The sequence below is a fragment of the Necator americanus genome, chromosome IV (assembly GCF_031761385.1).
Source record: "Necator americanus strain Aroian chromosome IV, whole genome shotgun sequence".
NCBI lineage: Eukaryota > Metazoa > Nematoda > Chromadorea > Rhabditida > Ancylostomatidae > Necator > Necator americanus.
The window spans coordinates 6,560,814-6,583,832 of record NC_087374.1 but is presented as its reverse complement, the minus strand read 5'-3'; the positions used below and the strand labels follow the sequence as shown (position 1 = coordinate 6,583,832).

Genomic DNA, 23,019 nt, shown 5'->3' with positions numbered 1-23,019 from the left:
TTAGCCGGAATTGGTCGACAAGTAATTTTGCTCCGCATAATTCGGATGCAAAAAAGAGGTTTCGGTGAATGTTGCGTTGTGCGCTCCATTTCCATTCACTGCCTAAAGAACAACAAGATTTTTGGCGTGAAATTAACGGAAATAATGCTTCTCATACTTTGTTCATAGCTAATGTATCGCTACTAGCGTTAAATGAAACGTCTGATGGCAGCGGAATCCGCTCCGGTGGAACAACAACACAACCGAGCACATCCAGTTCTGGCGATAAATGACCCAACATGAACAAATGTGTGCTTAGGCGAGACACCTGGAAATGAACCGATCCAGGAAAAAAAAGCAAATAATTTAAAGTACTGCTGAAAACCAACAAAAAGTTAACTTACGCCTATGATAGTGAGTAGAGATGTGATCATGGCACCAGTTTTAAAAGGGAAATATTGTACGCCATCTTCGTACATCGGATAATGTACCAGAGCTGGAAGACCCAAAAGCGGCTCGCCACCAGAAAGTCGAAGGATGAGACCAACTGAAAGTGTTCCGCATTGACATCTGTGTTGTAGTAAAATGCAACAGTTTCTCTATGTTTTTGCTGTTTTAAAGTCAGTCTACAGGAAATTTTCGAGGTTTCCAGCAGTAAATAAGTGCAAGAGCCCACTCACGGTATTGCAGTGAAGACCTTCCAGCAAATCCAGAAAAATGAAACAACAAGAACATAGACAAAAAACAAAAAAAAATAAAGAAAATAACTACGAAAATAACTAGTCTGCAATTTTCTCCATTTCGGTTGAAAAGATGTCATGTGTGTCTTCAATGGCAAAAAAAAAATTTTTCCTCTCCCTCGTCCATTCGAAAGCATGGAATGGTTAAAGCCTCATTCGTATTTTTTTCCTCGAGTTTTTCATTTAATTTGTCCTTTTTTCTCGAGTCTTCGATAATGGATGTCGAATAGTTTGAATGGTTGAATAACTCGAAAATATGAATGTTATTACCTGCGTAACCAGCAAGTGAACCGTACGTATTGCTATCCTTTTTGTAAACAACACATAAAAGTTGGGGGAATAAAATAACGTAAACAAGATCAGCGCACAGGTACCTGAAAATAGACTATAAACGGTATCCGTACCGTAGGGTGGCACGGGGAAGCGAGAAATTTTCAACATGGTAGTGGCAGCCCTGAGGAGTTGGTAGTGGGATCCTTGAGCATACAAATATTTCCCGTTTACTAATCATGGATCAGTGGATCAGTTCACATTTTCCATGAAGTCATTTCACAAATATGGTGACAGTACGACTGCTGTTCAACGGGAATTCAATCGTCATTACAATTTAAAGGCATCACCCCACGATTCTTGCATGGTGCTTGTTTCAGGTGGGTCATGGCTACATGGGGTCGTATGATTGTGAGGAAGAGGGTGAGTCTTCCTGATATTGCCGTGAAAAAGGCCCGAAAGATGCGGCGCGTTCTCAAGGCTGGTGCGCTCCAATTGAACTCGTTGTAGAAGATAGCGCCCCGGAACACTCGAAGCCGCATCTTCTGAGCCTTTCTGGTTTTTTTACGGCAATTAGGAAGAAATAGACGGAATCACCCTCCTCCCAATAATCTATGACCCCTATAGGCATAACCCACCTAAAACCTGCACCGCCACAGATTCGTGGGGTGATGTCTTTGAAGCATCATACCCGCGTTCCAACTTCACACGCCATCAATACCTCAAGCCTTAGGCGACATCAAAAAAATTGTCAAAAAACGTCATTGATCCTTTCAATAATTTTTTCGCAGAGCTATTCTCGCGCCACGTAATCCAAAGGTTTCAGTTCCTGAGCAACTTAAATTTTGTATAACTTAAACGTAAACTTAAAACCGCTGCGGAATAGTTCGGTTCAGGTTCAGCGCTACTGCTGCGTTTTTCTTCGTCTCCGATCGTTGTGAACATCTTCGTAATTGAGCCCCGAACTGCTTCAATGTTTTTTGGGTTCATTGATTACGATGCTAACTTGGTGGTTTCTTTTTTAGTGCTGAACTCGTTTCCTGGAGATACTTAATCCTTATCTTAATGGCGTAGCAAGTTGGAACACTGACATAACGACCTTAATGACATCGTAATTCCCGTTACCTAGCAGTCGCACTACCACTAACTTTGTAAAATTGCTTCACAGTAAAGTGTAGGTTGTTAGCCGATCCATTGATCCATGATTACTAAATGACAAATAATTGTATACTGAAGAATCCCATTTCCACCTGTTTACCCACTCCTCAGGGATGCCACTACTACATTCAAAATTTCCCCCGTTTTCCTGCGACAGCCTGCAATTTTCAGTAGTTGAGAGCATAAAAGCATTAGAGGTAAGTCAGAATCGTTACCATAAACCATAGATGCTTTGAATTGTCAAGGCCATTACGGTAGCCATCACACCAACTGCCACAATAGCAAATCTCATCACGAGAATCACTTCCTTCTCGGAAGCCTGAAAATAAATAATTTTTTTTTGATTACATATGAATGTCCTTCTAACTTAAGGACACTCCACGAATCTGACGTGGTATTTATGGATTTCCGAAGGCCAGAGAGAATACGGGGACGTAGATTGTAAAAACAGCTCATGGGATCTCGCTCATCTCTTCCTGTCTCTTTGTAAACAGACGGCTTCTGAATGCGGTTCCTTACGACGTCCTCTATTACGACGACGTGCCACCCATGCGCCCCGCCCCCGCTTGTGATTCGTCCGGATGGATTTTCAACGAATCTACGTCTCCATTCTATAATGTTTGGCCTTCGGAATACCATACCACGTCAGATTCATGCGGTGATGCCTTTAAGACGCTAGAATCACACACATCCGGCCTTATGGTCAACTTCCAAATATTGTGCGCGAACATGGATGCAGCAGAGAGAACTGAGGAGTCAGCTGACGACATCACTGCTGCTGATACTGCTCCCAGACCTAGAAATAGGTATGAACTATGGTGAAAGGAGTTGAGTGATTTTCCAACCAATTCTTTTTCACTGTTATGATCTAAGTACGTTAACTCATTAATGAGTTAGTGTTCTCTAGGAACGGTTGTGACTGAAGCTAGAATTTATAACTGGTGAAGAAAGTAATCTTGGATCGTTCGTCAAATAGTTGACATTATTTTTTTCCCATAGTGAAACTAAAGAAAACATGTGAAGATAGTTATTTACTTACCAACGAATAATGACGTGAATGAATTTTTAAGTGACAGAGAAAATACGGAATTTACTACAATTAATTAATTTTAATTAATTACCCTAAGTTAATGACTACATTTTAATTCGATAATTATAATTTGCTACGAGAGCTTCTGGCTGACATTTTTTTGCTGTCGAATTTTCTTTGTTACTTGTAACGTCTGTAATATTTGTTTATTTGAATTGATTTGAAATAAACAGCCGACTGCGTAGCAAAAAACCAAAAAGAATCTTCTGTATGCGAAGAGCACACATACATAAATTGTTGCTTTTATGAAAGATTTGATCTCGCAGTAGGCCCTTCAACATCCTTCAGGAAGTTCCAGATTTTGAGATCTCAAACATTCAACGGACACTTAAATCCATTACTGCTACCTAAGCAGCGAGGAAAAGGAGCTAACAAGGAACACTGAAAAATTCCCAAAAAAAAAGTGGTGTAAATTTAACTGCGGGCATTTCCAGTGGGAAAAAAGTGCACTTTGAAGTCGTTGTTCCAGTAATCGAGTGGTTCAAAAGAAAAGAAAGAGAAAAAAGAAAAGTTCCAGGAAAGAAATTTCCAGTAGGACATTGCTTTCTTTCTTAAGCCAGTTAGAGTTCTTTTTTTTCTCAAAGCGCATTTCTTGTTCGCAAACGATACCGCAAGATTTGTGTATGGTTCAAGAATCAGACTCCAAGACGCAGAGTGTAGTCGAAATGGTAAGTTAAGCTTTATGAAAAATTGAAGCAGGCTACAAAAGTATCCCTTTATTGGGAAGTTTTTGGAGGGACGTTGAGTCAGAGTGACCCTTAAGAGGAACTTAAGGGCCCTCACTCACTCTGCTCAAAAAAATACTTGAATTTGTCCAGCAACTTCAACGAAACACCTCAATGGGTGAAGAAAAAAACATAAATTCACTCGAATTTAATAAATTAACTCCTTTACATCCTTTGTGTTCAGCAAATCATGTTTTTATGGAATGAACACCAATATTATTCCTGAATACCTCTGCTATCGGTTTCTGTTATGTTTCCTTACATGGAATTAATTGAAATTTTTCAACATCTTCTGAAAGTAAACTCCTCACCTATAAATGCGACCCATTTTGGTGTGAGATATTGGAACACAAGAGGTACGACCATGTTTCGCTTATCCTCCGGTATTGCTTCAACCTTTGTCCCGTTGTTCCAAGGTGAATAGTCCGTTAATCGCCAATCTGCAGAAAATTCACAAGGAAAACTTTTTCCTTTTCTACAAATCCATTTGAATGCGATAGCAACCTGTGTTACGAGCGATAGCTCCAATTAGTGCAGGTGGAATAGCCATAACTAGACATCCGACTCCAGCAACGAATGAAAGGCTTTGCGCTCCAGAAGATGTTTTGGATGAGAGCACTCGTTGAAAGTAAACCTATTCAAAATTTTAGTTTTAAAAAAATGCGTATCGCAAAATTGACATGGTACGGAAACCGCAGGGAAGTCATAGAGTTCGTCTGTAGATTATGGAAACCGGCGTGGTCCCACTCAATTCCTCTATTAGTGAAAAAAAACAATCAAGAAACCACTTTAATTCCTACGAGGTACCCGTTTGTTTACGATTCCCCATTATATACGCTCAGGTCACCTTAGCAGCCTAATCGTTGGTTTTACTTAAATAGGCTGGTGAGGAGACCTTATTGATTTTCGACCGCTCGCAAGTGGACGCGGCGCGTACGCAAGAGTGGAGCGTTGCAGCTGATTTCTTAGGAAGGAACACAGTCTTCCACGCTGTTTTTTTTTTACCACAATTATGGGAGTATGAGAGGAGCCACGCTTCTTTCCGTAATCCATACCCCGAACGCTACATTTTCCCCGGAATTTCCGCACCCCTTCACATTTGTGGTACTCTGCCTTTAAATGTGATCAACTCTGAGCAAATCACGAAACATGCAGCCATCATGTGTGAATATTGACTACTAGTGAATAATTTACAACGTAAGAGGCTGATGACTCGAACCTCACCTGCCATGGGATGCCTCCGAATACAAGCAGGAGCATGCAATCGATCCATAGCCATGTTTCCTTGTAACCACCTATCTCTCCAAGCCAATCCTCTGCATTACGACTAATATCCTTCGTTGCCTCTTGAAGAAGAGCAGCTGGTACGCAAACCCACTGAAATAAGAAAATTACCCTTGAACTCAGTTCAGCAACGAATATATGGCATCTATTAGGTTTATGCATAAGTAAAGGCGCTTTTTTTTCCAAATTTAGATTCGTGCACACAAAAAAGAAAGATTTGGGGAGAAAAGAAGAAAAGAGAAGAAGTTATGTACCGTTTTGTAAAGTTTGTAACGATCGTTTGAAAGATTATTTCGTTCCCTATAACACGGTAGTTTTGGTTTTTTTAAATAATGATTTAGTTTTTTGTTAATTTTTACATAAATATGAATATGATATAAATAAATATTATACAAAATATATGGCTACCCAAAAGTTGCAAATATACATTTAAGACATTACTCACAAGAATCCGAAAGGAGTCAAATTTGTTATCCTCGAATTAACGCTCCTTTTACGATATCTAACAATATTCCCTGAGAATTCCAGGAATTTTTCGCATTTCGATTTCCCCACGCTTTCATCTTTTACAGTATAGATGTCGTCATTCTGGGAATCTTTTTCGATTTCACTAGTTCTCCATGGTAACCAAATTGTATCCGAAGAACAAATGAAATTGAAAATTGTTCATAACAAATGTCAGAGTGCTTCATGTTCACATGACATATGTACAATTTCGAGGACTCCGTCTCTGGAGTTGTATTCGTATTAATATCCATGGATTGACTCCACGGTAACAGTTTAAAAGTTTGAAAAAAAGCGTTTAGAGAAATTTCCCTGCAAATCACATAACGCTAAAAACTCCTATTAATTGTGAAATTGGTTGATCAGCAGCCCCAGACGGCTCATTTCATCAGACGAAACAACTTTTGACACCAGTGGTCACATAAAAGTGCGTAAAGTGAATCAGTCACAAAATTGGAGGACGACGCAACTGTTTACACTTTTGTTAGTGACGGAATTCACTCTATGCGCTTCGATTTCGCCCTGCGGAGATTGTAAAGAGTTGCGTCGTCAAGCGAATTGATCCACCGGCCTCTTCATCGAAATGTTTTGTGCAATTTCATTGGTGTTTCGCGTTCACACTGAGATGATATCCGAGAACTATCGCTCGATAACCGTATCTTCTACTGGTAGGAAACGAACATGGAAAATTTTTATTTAATAATTTTGGACAATTTACGACGATAATTTGGGACCAATTCGAATCTCCATTAAAATTTGCTTGCACTTAAAAATCGCTACTTTTCCTAGAAGTAAAAGCAGGCGAAACTTTCACAGAAAAATAACCGCCTAAATACTCGAGAAAAAAAAAGCGAATCGTGAAGCAGTAAGCCGTACGTGTACTACAACCAGACGAAATAAAGGTTGGGGTTTACTTTTTTGTAATTTGAGCATTCTTCTATTCAGCTCTATATTCCATTCCCTCTATATTCTGAAAACTCGTTTGAAATATTCTTTAGAAAGTAAAGATAAAATTCGGATTGGCGGAATTCTAAAAAAAAAAATGGGAATGAAGAGATGAAATTCGGATTGAAGAAGGAGTTTTTTCTTCTTTTGCTTTTTCTCTTTGAAAATATGATTATAATTGCAATAATATAACTTCACACGTAAAACGTACCAGCCCAACGAAGATACAGAAGAGTTGAACAACGTCAGTGTAGGCAACAGCGTACAATCCACCAGTGAACGTGTAAAAAACGGCAATAAGAGCGGAAATTATTACGGAGACGTTCATATCTATTTGTAGAATTACGGACAGAGTTGCTCCTGAAAATGAGGACATACCTTCACCACTGTACCTCGACAACCCCTTTTATGACTCTTTTATTTATTGCTTTACTAGAATCTTATTGAAAAAAAAGAATAGATTTCAATTTTGTGGAAAGGAAAAAGGATTCAATTCCGAAACAAACCAAATATTAAAAAGAATTAAAATAACTAAAATTTTTAAAACATATTCTAATGTTATATTTCATTCTCCTCGAAAAAAAATTATTGATGGAATGATATTGTGAAAAACATATCTCACCGAGTGCTGATAAAATCGCTGCGCTCCAGAAAACTTCGCCAAGAAGCGCCGGTAAAAACATAAGTCCACCAACTCTCTGGCCATATTTGATCTACAACAAACAGCCGACGACAATCGTAAACAGACATTTCATTACTGTCACTTTTAAGTTCACTACATCCTTGGGTGGAATATTGATCAGGTTATCGAGAACGTTACATACTTGGAAAGGATCCAGCATAGTGACATATCCTTCTTCCCTCATTCTTTTCGCAAACAACAATCCTCCCATGACAAGCGATAAGGCGTAGCCGACTGGTGCCTGGCAACCAAGCACACCTCCATTGTACAGTGCTTCGGCAGTACCGTTGATGTATGCGCCTCCAACCCATGTAGCTGGAAAAAACACTATTTATATGAGTTATCGTAACCTTATATACTTCTAAAATTAAATTGTATAGCTTGATTAGTGATCGTTAAAAGCAACACGTTGCTGGAAGTGATTTTGTAGGAATAAAAAAGATTGGAAGAGAATTGAGAAAGAAAGAGAGCGACAGCATGGGCAAGGGAATCTAGCCTCGATGTTCGTAGACGGACTAAATGCTGAACATTGGCGTTTTAGAACCAGGACAAAAAGAATAAAGTGCCTGGAGTTGATCAATCCGCTTGGGGTGCACCAAGACGTTCGACTTTGAAGGCATCACCCCACGAATCTGAGGTGGTAGGGATTTCAGGTGGAGTATTCGTATACGGGATAGTAGATAATGGAGAGAAGGGTGATTCCGTCTATTTCTTCCTAGTTGCCGTAAAAAAACTGTCCGGAAGATGCGGCGCGTGCACAAGGCTGGCGCGATCCAATCGAACTCGTTGTAAAAAGTAGCGCGCCGGAAACTCTCGAAGCCGTAATCTTCCAGGCCTTTTTCGTACGGTCAATTAGGAAGAAATGCTCCAACGGAATCTTACGCCTTCGTTTTTCCAATTCCTATAGTCTTGACGATCTGGAGTTTAATTATTTTTGTAAATAGGCTTTAACCAACGGATTATATCCCGAATACTCCACCTGAAATCCATACCATCTCAGATTCGTGGGGTGATGACTTTAAATAACACATTTTTGTCAGAAGTCCCTGTTTGCAAAAATTCTTGCAATCCGAACAATGCTACCTCCCCACACAACTACAACTGGGCGGTGTAGCGCAGTCGGTAAGAGGATCGGATGTGGCTGCATAAATCGATCTGAGGTTCGTATTCGCTCTACTGCCAACCGAGTCTTTCACCTCTTCTGGGTCGATAAATTGTTACCAGACTTGTCTGGGAGGAGAAAACGCTAAGTTGTTCATGAGGACTGGCCCCCGCAACTCATTGTATAGACTTCGTAAACCTCTCGCAAGACACTTTATCCCTTATGCTTCATCCTTCCAACTATAATTCTAAGTAGTAAAAATAGATGAATGAAAACGAGTTGCGTATTTGCATTCAATTTGTAGTCGGCTTCAAAATGTACGCCATTACTAATTGATAAACGTTTACATAGCAGTAACGCAGAAGATATCCAGAAAAAAAAATCACCACAACACATTATTTATCATGTTCGAACGTCATTCAGGTTTACGTCAATGACCTTTTTTACTTTTTTATTATGAGTGCGAACAGATTTGAGGAGAAATTCGAGGAAGAGCCTAAATTTGTTCGCTAATCAAACTTTTCTTCGACTTTTTATATAGCACTAAAAGATTAACTGTGCACTTGTTGAGAGTACTCTCACGATCCCCGTCTACGTAGCGGCACAGCAAAAACACAAAAACCAACTTTTTCCTAACTGTTTTCTTCCAATAATTGCTGCGTTCGATTTCAAAGTCTACTTTTTTCAAAGTCTTCTACGAAAATGAAAACTGCTTCTTTTGGCTGGGAGCAAAAAATGTGCCCGAGAAATGACCGTGCACAATAACGTGGCTATGCTTCAGAAGGAACGGGAACGAATAAATATAAAAGAATATTTTAGTCTATAAATAATAAATATAAAAGTAGCAATAAAAGATTGTTTTGGCCTGCATACTGTAGAGCGATGGTTAAAAAATCGCAAAGATCGTTTATTTTACATTTAAATCTTAGTAAAGCTTGGTTAAAGCGCACAATTTGATCTCCATTTGACTGCTAAAATTTAGAAATACTGGAAAAAGCGAAAAAAAAAATACTGGATATAAAGTAGGGAAAATTCTAAAGAATTTCTAGATGTGAAATGATTCCAGGAAATAGTAAAGAGTAATAGTTTTTAAGATCTTAACATGGAACTTAAGGGTAATTTTTTATTGTGAGTTCCTCTAGAAGTAGCGAATTCCATGTATGTTCCACCCCCATCTAGCACTGACTGCGAGTTCAGCGGCTTCGGCTTCGAGCTTCCAAAGAATTCGTGGACACATTCGGATGCACACATTCAAAAGACGGATTTCATGACTAATGAGCACAGAAAGCAAGCTCACCTAGATTTTCCCCCTGAAAGAATCTACTTCAAATTATTGATCGTTGCGAAAAAAAATCCAGGACAAAGGAGGAAGAGGACTCGACTACAATATGTATCTTCCTGAACACATTCACGCATGCCGCAGTAATGAGGTATCTTTTGTCCGGGCGGTGTGCTTCAAAAAAGATGTTTACATTTTCGCTTTCCACCAAATTTTCATCGAACAAGGAATGGAAGCCCATTACGTCGAAAACGACGTAAGAAATGTGAGAAGCAAGTGACGGATGACAAATCGTGGATGACAATGGATTCAATTCCAATTGATCTTTTTCAGCCCAGGACTAATTGCAGCTTTATCTTCTACTTAGAAAAATCTGACGCAAAAAACCTTTTGAAAAATGGAAACATTAATAAACAATAACTATAACAATAACTATAAAAAACCATTATTTGTTTGCCTGATTTTATGATTGAGGTAATGTTGTTCATTGATAACTACAACACAGCTACTTATTTTTGCCTTGGAATCGGAATCTTTGGGATTAAGCAAAAACAAATTATTGAAAACACCGTTTGAAACCAAACAAGCCATTGAATTTAAATATTCTTCCAGAATTAGATTTGAAAAATGTGAAAAATATTTCCCTGGGCAAGATATTTCCATGGGCAAAAATATCAAATAACAAAATAGAGTAATGTTGTAGGTTTGACACATTGAAAACACTAAACACTTAAATATATAAACTAACAATTTGAACTGTTAAAATTAAATTTTCGAAATAGCATGCGACAGCAAAAGAGCCGCTGATTCCGAATATACGTCCAGAAATTTGTTTTGAGAAACGTGATCCCAGAAAACAGCGAATGCTTCTTCAACCTTCGTTAATTACTTTCACACCTCCGCAATCCTGCGTTTACCATATTATTACCACAAAAAATTCGCCTAGAAATTTTCCGAGGATATTTTCCACAGCTAGAAATCTGTACCTTTTTCTTAACTCTCCATAACTCTCAATGCAGGTTTTTCGTTAATTTTCGAAGATAATGGAAATTTCGAGCCCACATATGATTTAGGGTTCCCAAATCTTCTAAATAACCTCCTAACTACGAATATTTTAAAGATTTTGTCTAATTTTGGGAAATTCTATGAGTACTTCTTCCTTCGGCGGCGATACCTCTGTGGGATATGCCAATAGCGGGGGTGTGAGAGTAATCAACGAAGGTTGCAGAAACTTTGCGAGAAAAAAAACTTTGCGAAAATTTCCAAGCTATACATTTGCTAGAACAAAATCCTGGACGTGTATTTCGAATCAGCAGCTCATTTATTTTCCAATGGTTTTTCAGAAATTAATTTCGCCCACTCCTAAGGATTCCGACGCTTTGCGATGACGATTAATCCGTCGAAGACCGTTGGGGCAGAAATTAGTAACGGTATTATGGATCACTTCCGAAAAGTATATACATAATGATACTTCTTTAGTATTCCTAACAAGCACAGAATTTCTGAGTAAACAAAACCGTCATCATGATTCTCCTCCATTTTTAGATTCTGCAAGAGTTTTCTCGTCGGATGATTGCTCAGAATAGACGTTTGGTGAGTACTCGAGTAATGTGTTCCCATTTCCGTCCACCTTCCATTTTTCACTCGTTTAGCTGTACTGCATTCCATTTCACTCGCTCTTACACCCACGTACCTCTTAAAGTACACGTTCGTCAAATAAATTACCATATTCTTCACAATTATTGTTTCCACAGCGTTCCACCTAATCCCGAATGACTAGCAACTAACACTTCGTGTGAGTACTCTGTGTGAACATATCAAAAATCAAATTATTTTCCGAGGATTAGGAAGAAATTTTCATAAAAATCATTCTCTAGAATTTGTGAGAATTTTAGCACAGATCTCTTTCCAAACCCTAGAATGGGAGGATTTTTGAGTCCTCGTATATCCGCATTATTGACCAAAGCATATTTTTTTTCAAACTTCCAGAAATAAACTCTCAAATTTTTCAATCTTTTCAAATTCTTTTCTTCATTCGTTCGAATTCAACACTTGGAACAAAATTTATACTAAAAATTTATAAAAGAAAAATTTATACTACAAAACAGCGTTGTCATCCTCAATTCCCCTTACCGTCTTGGAAAACGGCGTGGGAAAGGGCGACTGTCAGAGCGTTAGAACCTACGAGATACGTTAGAACACACCCCTTCACAGACACTACGCCCCTCAGCACACTATTTTCGTTTTACTTACATAGGCTAGTGAAGAGACCTCATTGATTCTCGACCGCTCGTTCGTGGACGCGGCGCGTGTACAATGGTGCCGTAATGGAAATGATTTCGTAGGGAAGAACCCCATCCTCCATGCTGTTTTTTACAGACGATCACAAGAGGTTGAGCGGAGCCATACTCACTCTCGTAATCTACGCTCCCACCTCTATGATTTCCATGAGGTTCCCACGCTACGACAATTCTATGACACGACTCTTTTAAGAAGGGGGATGACATCATCAACTCCGTCCAATTTGCTAGTGGTCTGTCTAAAGCCTATTTACAAAAATGAACTTAGAACCTCCAAAAAAAAACATCAATATATAGGCATATTTGCGTCAAAACAACGTAAGTTGCGTCAAAGTTGCGTAAGCAGCTGCCGTTGAAGCGTCGCGGTGGAGCGTAGCGGTTCGGATCGATGAAGGACCCTAGCTGGCACTACTCATAGCTGTAGTTCGAGTTAGCCTAGCGATAGCGATACCAACACGATTTAACGGCAGCCGCACTGCTTCGAGCGCAGTTGCTTACGCAAGTGAACCGACCTTCAGCTCGTTTTGCCCCGACTATAAAACTGTAACCGAAGAGAATTTCGATGGGAATTAAAGGCATCACCCTACGAATCTGAGGTGGTACGGATTTCAGGTGGAGTATTCGTATACGGGATAGTAGATTATGGAGAGGTGGGTGATTCCGTCCATTTCTTCCTAATTGCCGTAAAAAACGGGCCGGAAGATGCAGCGCCACACAAGGCTGGCGCGCTCCAGTCGAACTCCTTGTAGGAAATAGTGCGCCAGAACGCCCGAAGCCGTATCTTCCGGGCCGTTTTTCACGGCAATTAGGAAGAAATGGACGGAATCACCTCCCTCTCCATAGTCTCATATCCTGTATACGAATACTCCACCTGAAATCCGTACCACCTCAGATTCGTGGAGTGATGCCTTTAAAGCCGATTGACCATATTCACCTAGTTCCAAACCTATCGAAGTATAAGGAAAACACAATGTGGTGCTGTGTTTTCTTTACGGCGACTTGACAAATTTGATGAATAAAGTATGTATTTGTTTAAAAATTTAGAGATAAAATACTAGAACACTGACTTCAGCTGAGAGGACATTTACAGCCAACTGCTGTGAACGACTTAGCGTAATCAGGGCACGGGACCTCTATGCAACCAATACTCTCCTACCCCATAAATAAAGGGGCTCTCGTGATTTCATTGCCACAAGTTTGCCAATTCGCCACAACAACATCACCATCGTGAAGGGAAATGTTTGACAAGATGATACAATCCTACCCCCAAAACATTCAACTCTATTCTCTCAAAAAATCCACACTGCTGAGATAAGGATTTGACAGCAGAGGCGTGAAAATTTGTTGACGGAAATAACATTATCTCCATTTTTCTGACAACACCTCTGTTCGAGATCAAGAAGCAGCCAGATAAGCGAAGGATTTGGGGATAAAACGTCAAAATTGAAGAAAATGAAGAAACACTTGGATACGGACTCAAATTCAAAAATGAAACCAGTAAGACAGCCACTATAGAAGCTGTGAGCCAGAACTTTTTATGAGATGTGCAAAAACAAAACTGTAGATCTATGGTTAAATTCATTCATTACGTCCTCCAGAGAAAATTGTCAGAATGTTCAGATCCCTCGAGCAAAAAAAATCAAGAGGTGACACTCACTACAATAATGAATGGAAGTGTTATTGACTTCTGCTTGAATTATCGGATCTTTGCATATTTTTTCCCACTTTTGGTTAATTTTTTTTTTGTATTTTGGAAGAATTTTGGACGTTATTTTGTTTTGAGTGTGGTGAAAGGTCATCAGAAATTAATTCGATTCGATCTCTACATGAAGCAACTCCAGAAACTGGCTGTCATGCAACAGTGTGACCTCGAAACGTTCAGGACTCTCGAAGTCACACTACTGCACGACAAACAGCGGGACCTCGGAAGGAATTTCTGGAGGTTCTGGGCTGGGCGACTGCTACCTACCCCTATAGGCCGGTCCCTCCGACTATCGCTTGTTCTGGGACCTGAAGCAGTATGTGCGCGAAAAAAAAATTTCAATGATCTCGATAACCTCGTAAGCGTACACAACGACTTTCCATTGTCGCACCCACACCCTGCTTCTGGAAGAAAGACGTTGAGACTTTTTCCATCAAATGGCTAGATGTTGCTGATAGTTATTGCAATTTCATGGTTGATTTTTTTTTATTCGTACTAATAAGATTTTTTGAAAAATTCAAAAAAAAAATTCAGAGCGACGAAAAAAGTATACAAAGAGAAAATCATAGATATTTAACAGGGCAGATATGACCCAAATATTACCACGTTCTAAGTTCTTGATGATATTCGATCCTGAAGAATACTTACAAACTCACTGAAGAAGAACTGGAATTCGTGAGATGAGATGAGATCTTACTTAGTGGTGGTTAGAAGTTTTTTTCCTCTATGTTCGGGAAAAAACGAATCATAGTCATAGGCAACGAATCTCATTGTCAATAAATTTTCCAAATATTTTCACTATAACCCAGTACTACCTAAAGGTTCGAGCCTGTGGATGGTCTATTATGGATTTTTTGTGATCTTGTGATCTATCGAATCAGCCCAACCATAAGATTAGCATCCGAACCATGCCAACATTTCAATATTGATGTGTAATAATTTTGACTATCTGTTTGAATTTGATATTGTTATTTTTTATGATGATATGATTTTTTTCAAGTTGATGTTTGTTATCAGTTATTGATTACTTGTCTATGGTGCTTCCTATCTAATTTATTTGAGCCTTCAATGTATAAACGGATGCCCGTATCGGTTTTGATGCAATGGGGTAAGGGATGGTCACACACAGTGAAGAGAAATCACCACCAGAACATACCTTTCTTGCTGCAGCAGTGGAAAAATTGGTTTTTTTCCATTTCTGTGAAAGAAAAAAGCAGATCTCTCGGAAGTAAGCTATAGATTCTCTCCACCTGATTTGAAGGGGATTCACATATTTTCACATTTTCTACTTTTATTTTTATTTTTACCATCATTGATTCGGGTTTGTCTAAACATAACGTTCTTACGGTATGCATCATACTGCTCCTGTAAGGTGAACTTTTGTAAGAAAGGCGAAACGCAGGGCAGGATTTCGAATTTTGCACAAAAGCTAGAAATTTCCAAAAAAAAAAACTGAAAAAAGGAAACCCCTACAAAACTCAGGAACTCGTTTTCCTGATTGGTTGAGAACTTCTTAAAGGCATCACCTCCACGAATCTGAGGTGGAACGGATTTCAGGTGGAGTATTCGTATACGGGATATGGATTAGATTATGGAGAAAGGGTGATTCCGTTCATTTCTTCCTAATTGCCGTGCACAAAGCTGGCGCGCTCCAATCGAACTCGTTGTAGGAAATAGTGCGCCGGAACGCTCGAAGTCATATCTTCCGGCCGTTTTTTTACGGCAATTAGGAAGAATAGGACGGAATCACCCTTCTCTCCATAATCTACGATCCCGTATTCGAATACTCCGCCTGAAATCCGTACCACCTCAGATTCGTGGGGTGATGCCTTTACAGGAAATTCATCTCCATCATATTCATCATGTGACATACCTAAGCTCCGAGTAGCTCTGCATTTCCAAACATTTTATTCCTACAGTATACTAAATGTTATATGATAATTATACAGTGAACTCATAGAGAATTCATTCGTGTGTAGACAACACGCACTTCGATTTTGAGGAAAGAAGTTAGCTGACGCACGCAAGCAAAAAAAAAGTGCTCGCCTGGCGGAATCCTTGAAAAAGACAGAAACTGAACAAAGATAGGCCCTGCGGAAAGGAAATAATTGTGGAATTTAAAATTTAAAGGATTAAAAAAAAGTTGTGGAAGAGGAGTAGTTTTCTTGTGTAGTCAATTAATTAACGAGAACATAAAAGAGCTAAGTGGTTCTATTGATAATTTATTAGTATTCATGATATTATATATTATATTATTATTGATATTATTTTTATTATCGATGTTATTATTATATTTGTAATGCTAGTGTTAATTGGATAGCGAATATTCGCCGGAATACAATGAGTCCCATCCCCAGAAATGAAGGAGAAATCCACGGATTTTCTTTGCCGCATGAGAATTAGCGTAGTTTATGCCTTGTTTTTGTATTTGTACTTATATTTTCCAATTTGTATACTTCATTAGATGAATATTCAGAACATCGTCACGCGACCTAATCATGGAAAAAGTCACGTTGAAGTCATACACAGCTCGTCTCCGGGCGCTACTTATTCCTCTTCCCCCTCCTCCTCCTCCTCCTCTTCTCCTTCTTCAATGAAGTCAATTTTCGTTTCACCAGCCGAAAACGGACCGATGAAATGATGTGACGCAGCGATCAGCGCTGACGTGTGGATGGATTTTCTCCATCACTTTGCCACCCAGTCTTTATCCGTCGTTGGAAAAAAAGGCGGCTAGTTATTCTCAGAAAATTGTCAGTACAGTAGCAATCTCTACTGTACCAATTACCTCGCTTCTAGTCAAAATTGCCGTGCGGAATTTAAGTTATTTTAATTCCATAAATATTTTATCCATGTTCCATGCAAACATATTCCCTTCCGCTGTGCATAGATTTCATTCCAATAATCGCTCAAGCTGAAAGTGGACGAACGTGGGCAAACAGCTACAGTACACTAATACAGTATCCCAATAATGAACTTGGAACGCGAAAAAAAAACAGGGAAAAGAACCGAGAAATAGAAAATGAAATTCATGTTATTTTTGAGTCAAAAAGATTTCATATCTCTTTCATATTTCATCCATGTTCATCAAATAAAATTTCCTTGGAGTCTTTAAGCAACTCTACTGAAAAAAAAATTAAAAATATTACTAAATAAACTAAATAAACTAAATAAGAACTGGATAGGAACCGGAGATCTTAAAAAGAGTGATAAAAATGCTACGCAAATTGTTGGAAAAACTTAGAAAAATGGATTTTTCCTTTGGCTGTGTAATCTTTCCATGTTTTCGTCATCAGGAAAGAATTATTGGTGAACAAAAATATGGGGAACCTCAACTTGGCAGCTTGCCAGCTTTAAACTAATTTTTGAATGAATGAAACAAGCATAGGTTTCGCACTATGGTGGTACGGTACTCAGACGAAGTTATCGGAAATAACAGAAGATGAATTTCAGTGAAAATACATTCTATGGAGGCGTTATAGATCTTTCAAAATCAACAACATCCAATAATCTTGCATTAATAGCTACTACTTTAAACAAATATGAATCGATTGAAATTTCGAAAATTGAATTGAATTTGAAATAAAAATTTATTACCCCAACGGAAATTTATCAATCCAAACATCAAAATCCTCTGATACGAAAAAGTGTTGAAACGATTTTGTGTCTCAGAAGATTTTTGATGTGCTGCTGCGGTTGAGCATAAAATTTCCTTTTCATTGACAAAGGCTTGAAAAAGCAAGTTCCTTGCAGATGTTAGACGTGGGTCAGCGAACAAAATGCATCACATCATACAAAGGCGATAAAAACGCCTGTAAACATGTACACTGAACATATCCAATGATAAAGAAGACTAAGTAAATAAGGTAGTCAGTTAAGGTGCAATAAAAAAAAGCTTAACATCCAAAAAATCGTGTAGAAATTAATCTGAAATGATTCTGTGAGCGCAAGGAAGAAGTCTATGCTGTACTTTTCACATAAGGATAATTAGCTATAGCGTCAATTAAATATTTGTTAATTTCCGAACTAAATTAAATTAGACGTGTTTCTTACCCTTCCGGCGTTTAATTTACTGAACCGCTTATCCAGTAAAATCAGCGCACACGAAACTCGAAGTCGAATCGAATCAGAATAGGGGAAAGTACATCGTTTGTTCCTTGGGGAAATTCAAAATTCAAAAAATCAAGAAAGAGAAAAAGAAGTAAATGTACTCTCAATCCGCATGCGCAGTATCTGTGAAGAATAATTTACAATCTTACAAAATATTGGTGGCTGCATTCATTTATAAAAAGCGATATTCTGTTCTATACTAGTCGACTATGTCGGTGAAATTTTTTTTCGAGAGGGAGAGAGTGAGTGAGAGAGAGGAAAAAATGTGATATTGCTGGAAAAAAGAGAGAAAGAGAAGAAACTACGAGATATACTAAAAAAAATTTGAAAAGATACAGTATTTCAAAGGTGCACACAAAAGAAATAACAATCCAAAGATACACTTAAAAGAGATGAAAAATCCTCCGGAATCAGTTTTTTACCATGTTAGAAATAGAAAATAAAGGAAAAAATAATCCTCCTCAAATCAGTGACTGAGGACGGGAACGTACCTGTCATCGTAAATATTCCGACCAATGTGCCGATGTTCCTACCAGCCAGCATCACCTCTTCGGTATGTGCACCTTCTTGACCGACCAAATCCTTCGCATCCTGAATATAAGCTTAGAGTTGAATAAATTTACATTTGGACAAACTAAAATTATAAAGTTGAATCCACGTGCACAATTTTTTCTGATTTTTTCGAAGAAAAACAAAATTGTTATTGATTTTTATTCCGGCTTCAACGTTTCGGCGTCATCGACTTCTTCAACGCTTGGAAAATCAAGACATGTACAATCCATCTTCGTGCGATTTTCCAGGCTCTGAAGAAGACGACAACGCCGAAACGTTTGTCAAAATAAAGATTGATAACAATCATGGTTTTGCTCAAGAAAAATAGCACACATAAAATTTAAGAGAAAATGTTTTTATCATCCTGCTTAGTTAACTTTGTTATTTTTGAGTAATTTATTTTTAATTATCCTTTTTACTGAAAGTAAATACTTATCGACAGAAAGTACACTTTCCTCAGCATTAAACAAAATCACAAATTTTAGGAATTTGTCCCCGGCTTTGCTATTTACAGGCTTCCTGTAAAAATCTTTGAATAATGCATGGAAGAATTTCGTAAAACTTCTTAGACGTACAGTTTACATGAATGAAGCTTGAGCCCGATAGTGTTATTACGGTATAAGGTATTACGGTATTTTGAAGTTGGAGGCGGTATTTTTGAGGCTGGACTTCGTTCACAACGAAATATCGGCCGGACGTGGTTCACAACGAAGGTTAAGTAGCATAGTGAAGACGTAGAGTTTGATTCATAAATCCAGAAAAAAGTGATTAATCCGTACGTCGATTCAAAACATCTACGAGGATACGTCGAACGGGAAAGAAGCGTAGAATGAAGGCAGTGAATAATATCGTCGAGCCGATTTTAACTCATTTTCAGGCATACTTTTGTCTTACAGTCCGGTCTTCACCGTCATGTCATCAGGATGATACTTCCGAAAGCTGCTGACTAGCTTTTTGGATTTGTAGGATTTGGGAAAGAGTTGTCTGCCATAGAGTTCACGTATTTTAGTAGTTTTCTAGTACTTTGCGTTTTTCCTAGTGCAGACCTTTTTGAGCTACAGACCACAGACCGACTCCCCCACTAGGAATCCCCCACGCATGATCATTGAAGAGCCTACGGTGTGACAGTAACGGTGCGGCACCGTCCCCCACAGTCATTCTCTCTTATCTCATCATAGAATGGAAATTTCTGAATAATTTATACATCATTACTTACTTCTTTTTCAAGTCTACCCAAAAAAACGGAATACCATTGAAAAAGGAACAAAACTGCATCAGCTATTCACCAAAACACAACAATTACAATCTAATATAGCCTAAGGTAATGGTTCAAAAAGTATTCAACAACTCAAACTTTCATATTTCATTCCATTTATTTCTTTTATCATTGCATTTAGTCTATTTATGTGCTATTTTATTTTATTTATTCCACTACTTATTTTCACATTGGATGGAGAGGTTCCAACCTCGGAAATTTCTTCGAAAGCTGATTTTACTGCATTAAAACGTAAAAGAAAATATTCATTCTTTTCACTTTCAACAACGTGAGGAAGAGAACTCAGCTACTAGTAACCTATAATCTGTAATCTCGTGAAATATGGTGTCTATAGCTAAGTGGGGCTCATCGACGTCCCTTCGCTCACTTTCTGCTCTGCTTATCGGACCATCCTTTATACATATGTAATGCCTAGGGGAACTTGACTATGTACGAGTAAGTATAAATCTTTCCTACATTTCTACTCATACCTATCCTGGTCACTCGAGCATACAGCTACAGTAGTTCCAAGTGTGGTTTGCAGGATTAACATAATCTTTATTCGTTAGCATAAATTTAAAGATGATTGAATTCATACGAATTTCCTTTGCCAAACGTATTATTTGCACATTTCGATGTTCTCTAATTGTTTAAAAAAATAAAAAAGAAACGTAATGGTCGTAAAAAGAAAACGAGCGAAACATCAAACGTGAGCACACGAGAGACTTTTCCATAATTTATCATTAGTTCATTTTATATTATTTTAATTTGATTTCTTTATCCGCGCAAAATTCCAACTTCTGCTGGTCCGTTCATACTCACGTATTGTTGTGCTCTATCTTCGATATTCTCTAATTCTTTAGCGAAAAAAAAAACAGAAAAAAAGGAAATATCCATCATACTTGAGCACTGGAAAGAATCCTCCACAATTTTTCATTATTTCTATTTTTACATTATTTTAATCTAATTCTTTGCAAAAAAAAAATTACAATTCTTTTGCAAAAAAAAGCTCAGTTTTACTATTAGCCAAAGTCTTTCTTTAAAAAGTAAACTTGCAAAGTGCACACCATCATTACCGTTAGTATAATAATAGTAGAAATAATTCAACAAATTCCCACAAATTCCCTAAATTCTCACATCCACTAATTTCCTAGCAACATATTTTTCAATCACGATTTCTTTGTCGAAATTCTCAGGCTAGCCATGATGTAATAACAGAAAAAAACCGTAACTTTGACTACAGAGTTAAATATTCACTGAAATATTTTCTTTGCTAATAAATTTATTCATATTGAATAGATATTATTCTTTTCTAAAAAAAAATTTTTCCGCATTCATACGCGATGACCGTAGAATGTACGTGAATAAAGCAGTGAGTGCGGTGAGGAGAGCTACAATTTCTCCCGTATAGAAAAAGAGTGAAAATGATAAAAATGTCGTCTATGGTAGAATTTACAATGTTATTTTATCAAATTACTTTTTATTAAAGTTATAAAATTAAAACTAAAAATTAAAATTAAAAATTATTACTTTTTATTGCTATTTTTTTACTATTATTTATTTATTGCTCATTATTGTTTACTCACTATTAATAACTGTTACACTGAATCTACAAATCCACATATTACTGAAGAAGAACGTTATAAAAATAAGAAAAATATGTGATGTTCTCCTGTTCGTTGTAAATTTGATCGTTTCTCTTTTTCCAAATGAGCACATTACCCGCTGAAATATGAGTCGACGAGCTACTATCCTGATTTTATGAGTAGCTCGAGGATTTCGGTCAAGGACTACGATCTCTTCCCTGATACTTTTTCCAGATATGATCAGAAAGCTGGATAGTAGATTAGTGGATTGGAAAGCGAATCAAAAAGTACTAACCTTAGACTTTCGACCGGCCCAAATCCCTACAACAAGGATTAGGACATAGAAAAAGATGATGGCAACAATCCCCAGAACATCGGCCATCTGCTTCCGTTCGGCCGAGCAGCGACGTGATCGTCGTCTGCGTGTACAGGTGGCTTCTGGCTTAGAGAAGACTGAAAAAAACAAACAAACAGCACGGTGAAGCACACTCTACCGTGATCTATTACCACTCCATACACGAAATTGCCCCGTATAGGACGAGTGATTAAAAGTTATGTGAATTTTAGGAAGTAATTTTGAGCTCGGCGGTGACGCTCGGCGGTGACGTGGAAGAGGAGAAGAGATTGATTGAGTCTACCAACGCCGTACTTCTAGCTGCACGTGGGAATTTTCCAACGAGCAACGCTCTACTAACGAAAACTATGAATTTTCCCACAACACACCAAGTCCTCATGGATAGTATTTTTTCCAGAGGTGATATTGATTAGCACAAACTCTTCCAGGACGAACCAGGTGCTTACGTATGCGGCTCAACTCTCGGAATGAACGAGATCCTCAACAGAATGGAGTGGATTCGATAAAAATTTGCGATGCAGCCGAGGGAATATAGGATATATGAGACCATCTATCAAAAGCGGGTGGGGGGACTCACAGACTCGCAACCCTCATCCCACACAAGCAGCGCCACCAATGAACTCAACAACGGAACCTTATAATCGAGAGGTATCGTTCTAGTATCGCCCCAATAGATATCCGAACATATAGCAAGGAACTAGAGGAGGAAAACCAGAGGGACGCGTGGCGAAAAGAAATATGGATTGGAGTATAAACGCTGCTACAATCGCAATTTTGTAACATACAATATTATCACATTTTCTCAAATTCACCGCATACAAACAATCAACGGAAATCACCTACGTTGCTGGGAGAGAACTTAGGGAAATCTGGGGCGTGGATGCCGTGGGGTGCCGAGATGGAATGCGCTGAATAAAACATGGTAGAGCAGTAGCTGGACGAATTTCAGCACTTGCTCCAGCTCAAAACAATTTCAGTTTCGAATTATTCGAACACGGGACACAGCGAAACACAGCGAGTGAGAGACATTCGAAAGAGATTAGGAAAAAATATTTTCCGCTCAGGGAAAAATTTGTGGTGTAGTTCGTGACTCCATCATCTTCATCTTTTCGTTACCGTGTGAGAATCCAGGATAGGAAGCAGAAGAAGCGAAGAGAAACACGATAGGAATAGAAGCGCTGCTTGATTGGGGCGGCGTTGCCATATAATTTGAGTCCTCCCCTCCTGCCCGCGATTGTATGCTGATGCTGAGATTGAACCAATTAGCTCACATAGGCTTACCGCGCTCTCACGCTACATGCGCATTTTTGTGAGGAAGAAAAACAATTAGAGTCACCGAGTCAAAACCACATACCAACATCCTGAAACAACGCCTTTAAATTATCCTAACAGCTGTGTACAGTT

The 23,019-nt window shown here is 38.4% G+C and overlaps 1 protein-coding gene across 1 annotated transcript; it reads right to left on the bottom strand.

Moving 5' to 3' along the window:
* Positions 1-21,642, bottom strand: RB195_000525 (uncharacterized protein; the record flags this gene model as incomplete). Its single annotated transcript, XM_064196918.1, has 14 exons — positions 1-102; positions 158-307; positions 384-526; positions 990-1,093; positions 2,363-2,466; positions 2,837-2,943; positions 4,274-4,402; positions 4,467-4,596; positions 5,187-5,339; positions 6,907-7,055; positions 7,318-7,408; positions 7,520-7,692; positions 18,359-18,458; positions 21,556-21,642. The coding sequence occupies 14 exons, from the start codon at positions 21,640-21,642 to the stop codon at positions 1-3; spliced, it is 1,722 nt and encodes a 573-aa protein (XP_064052799.1).
* Between the last annotated feature and the right edge of the window lie 1,377 nt (positions 21,643-23,019).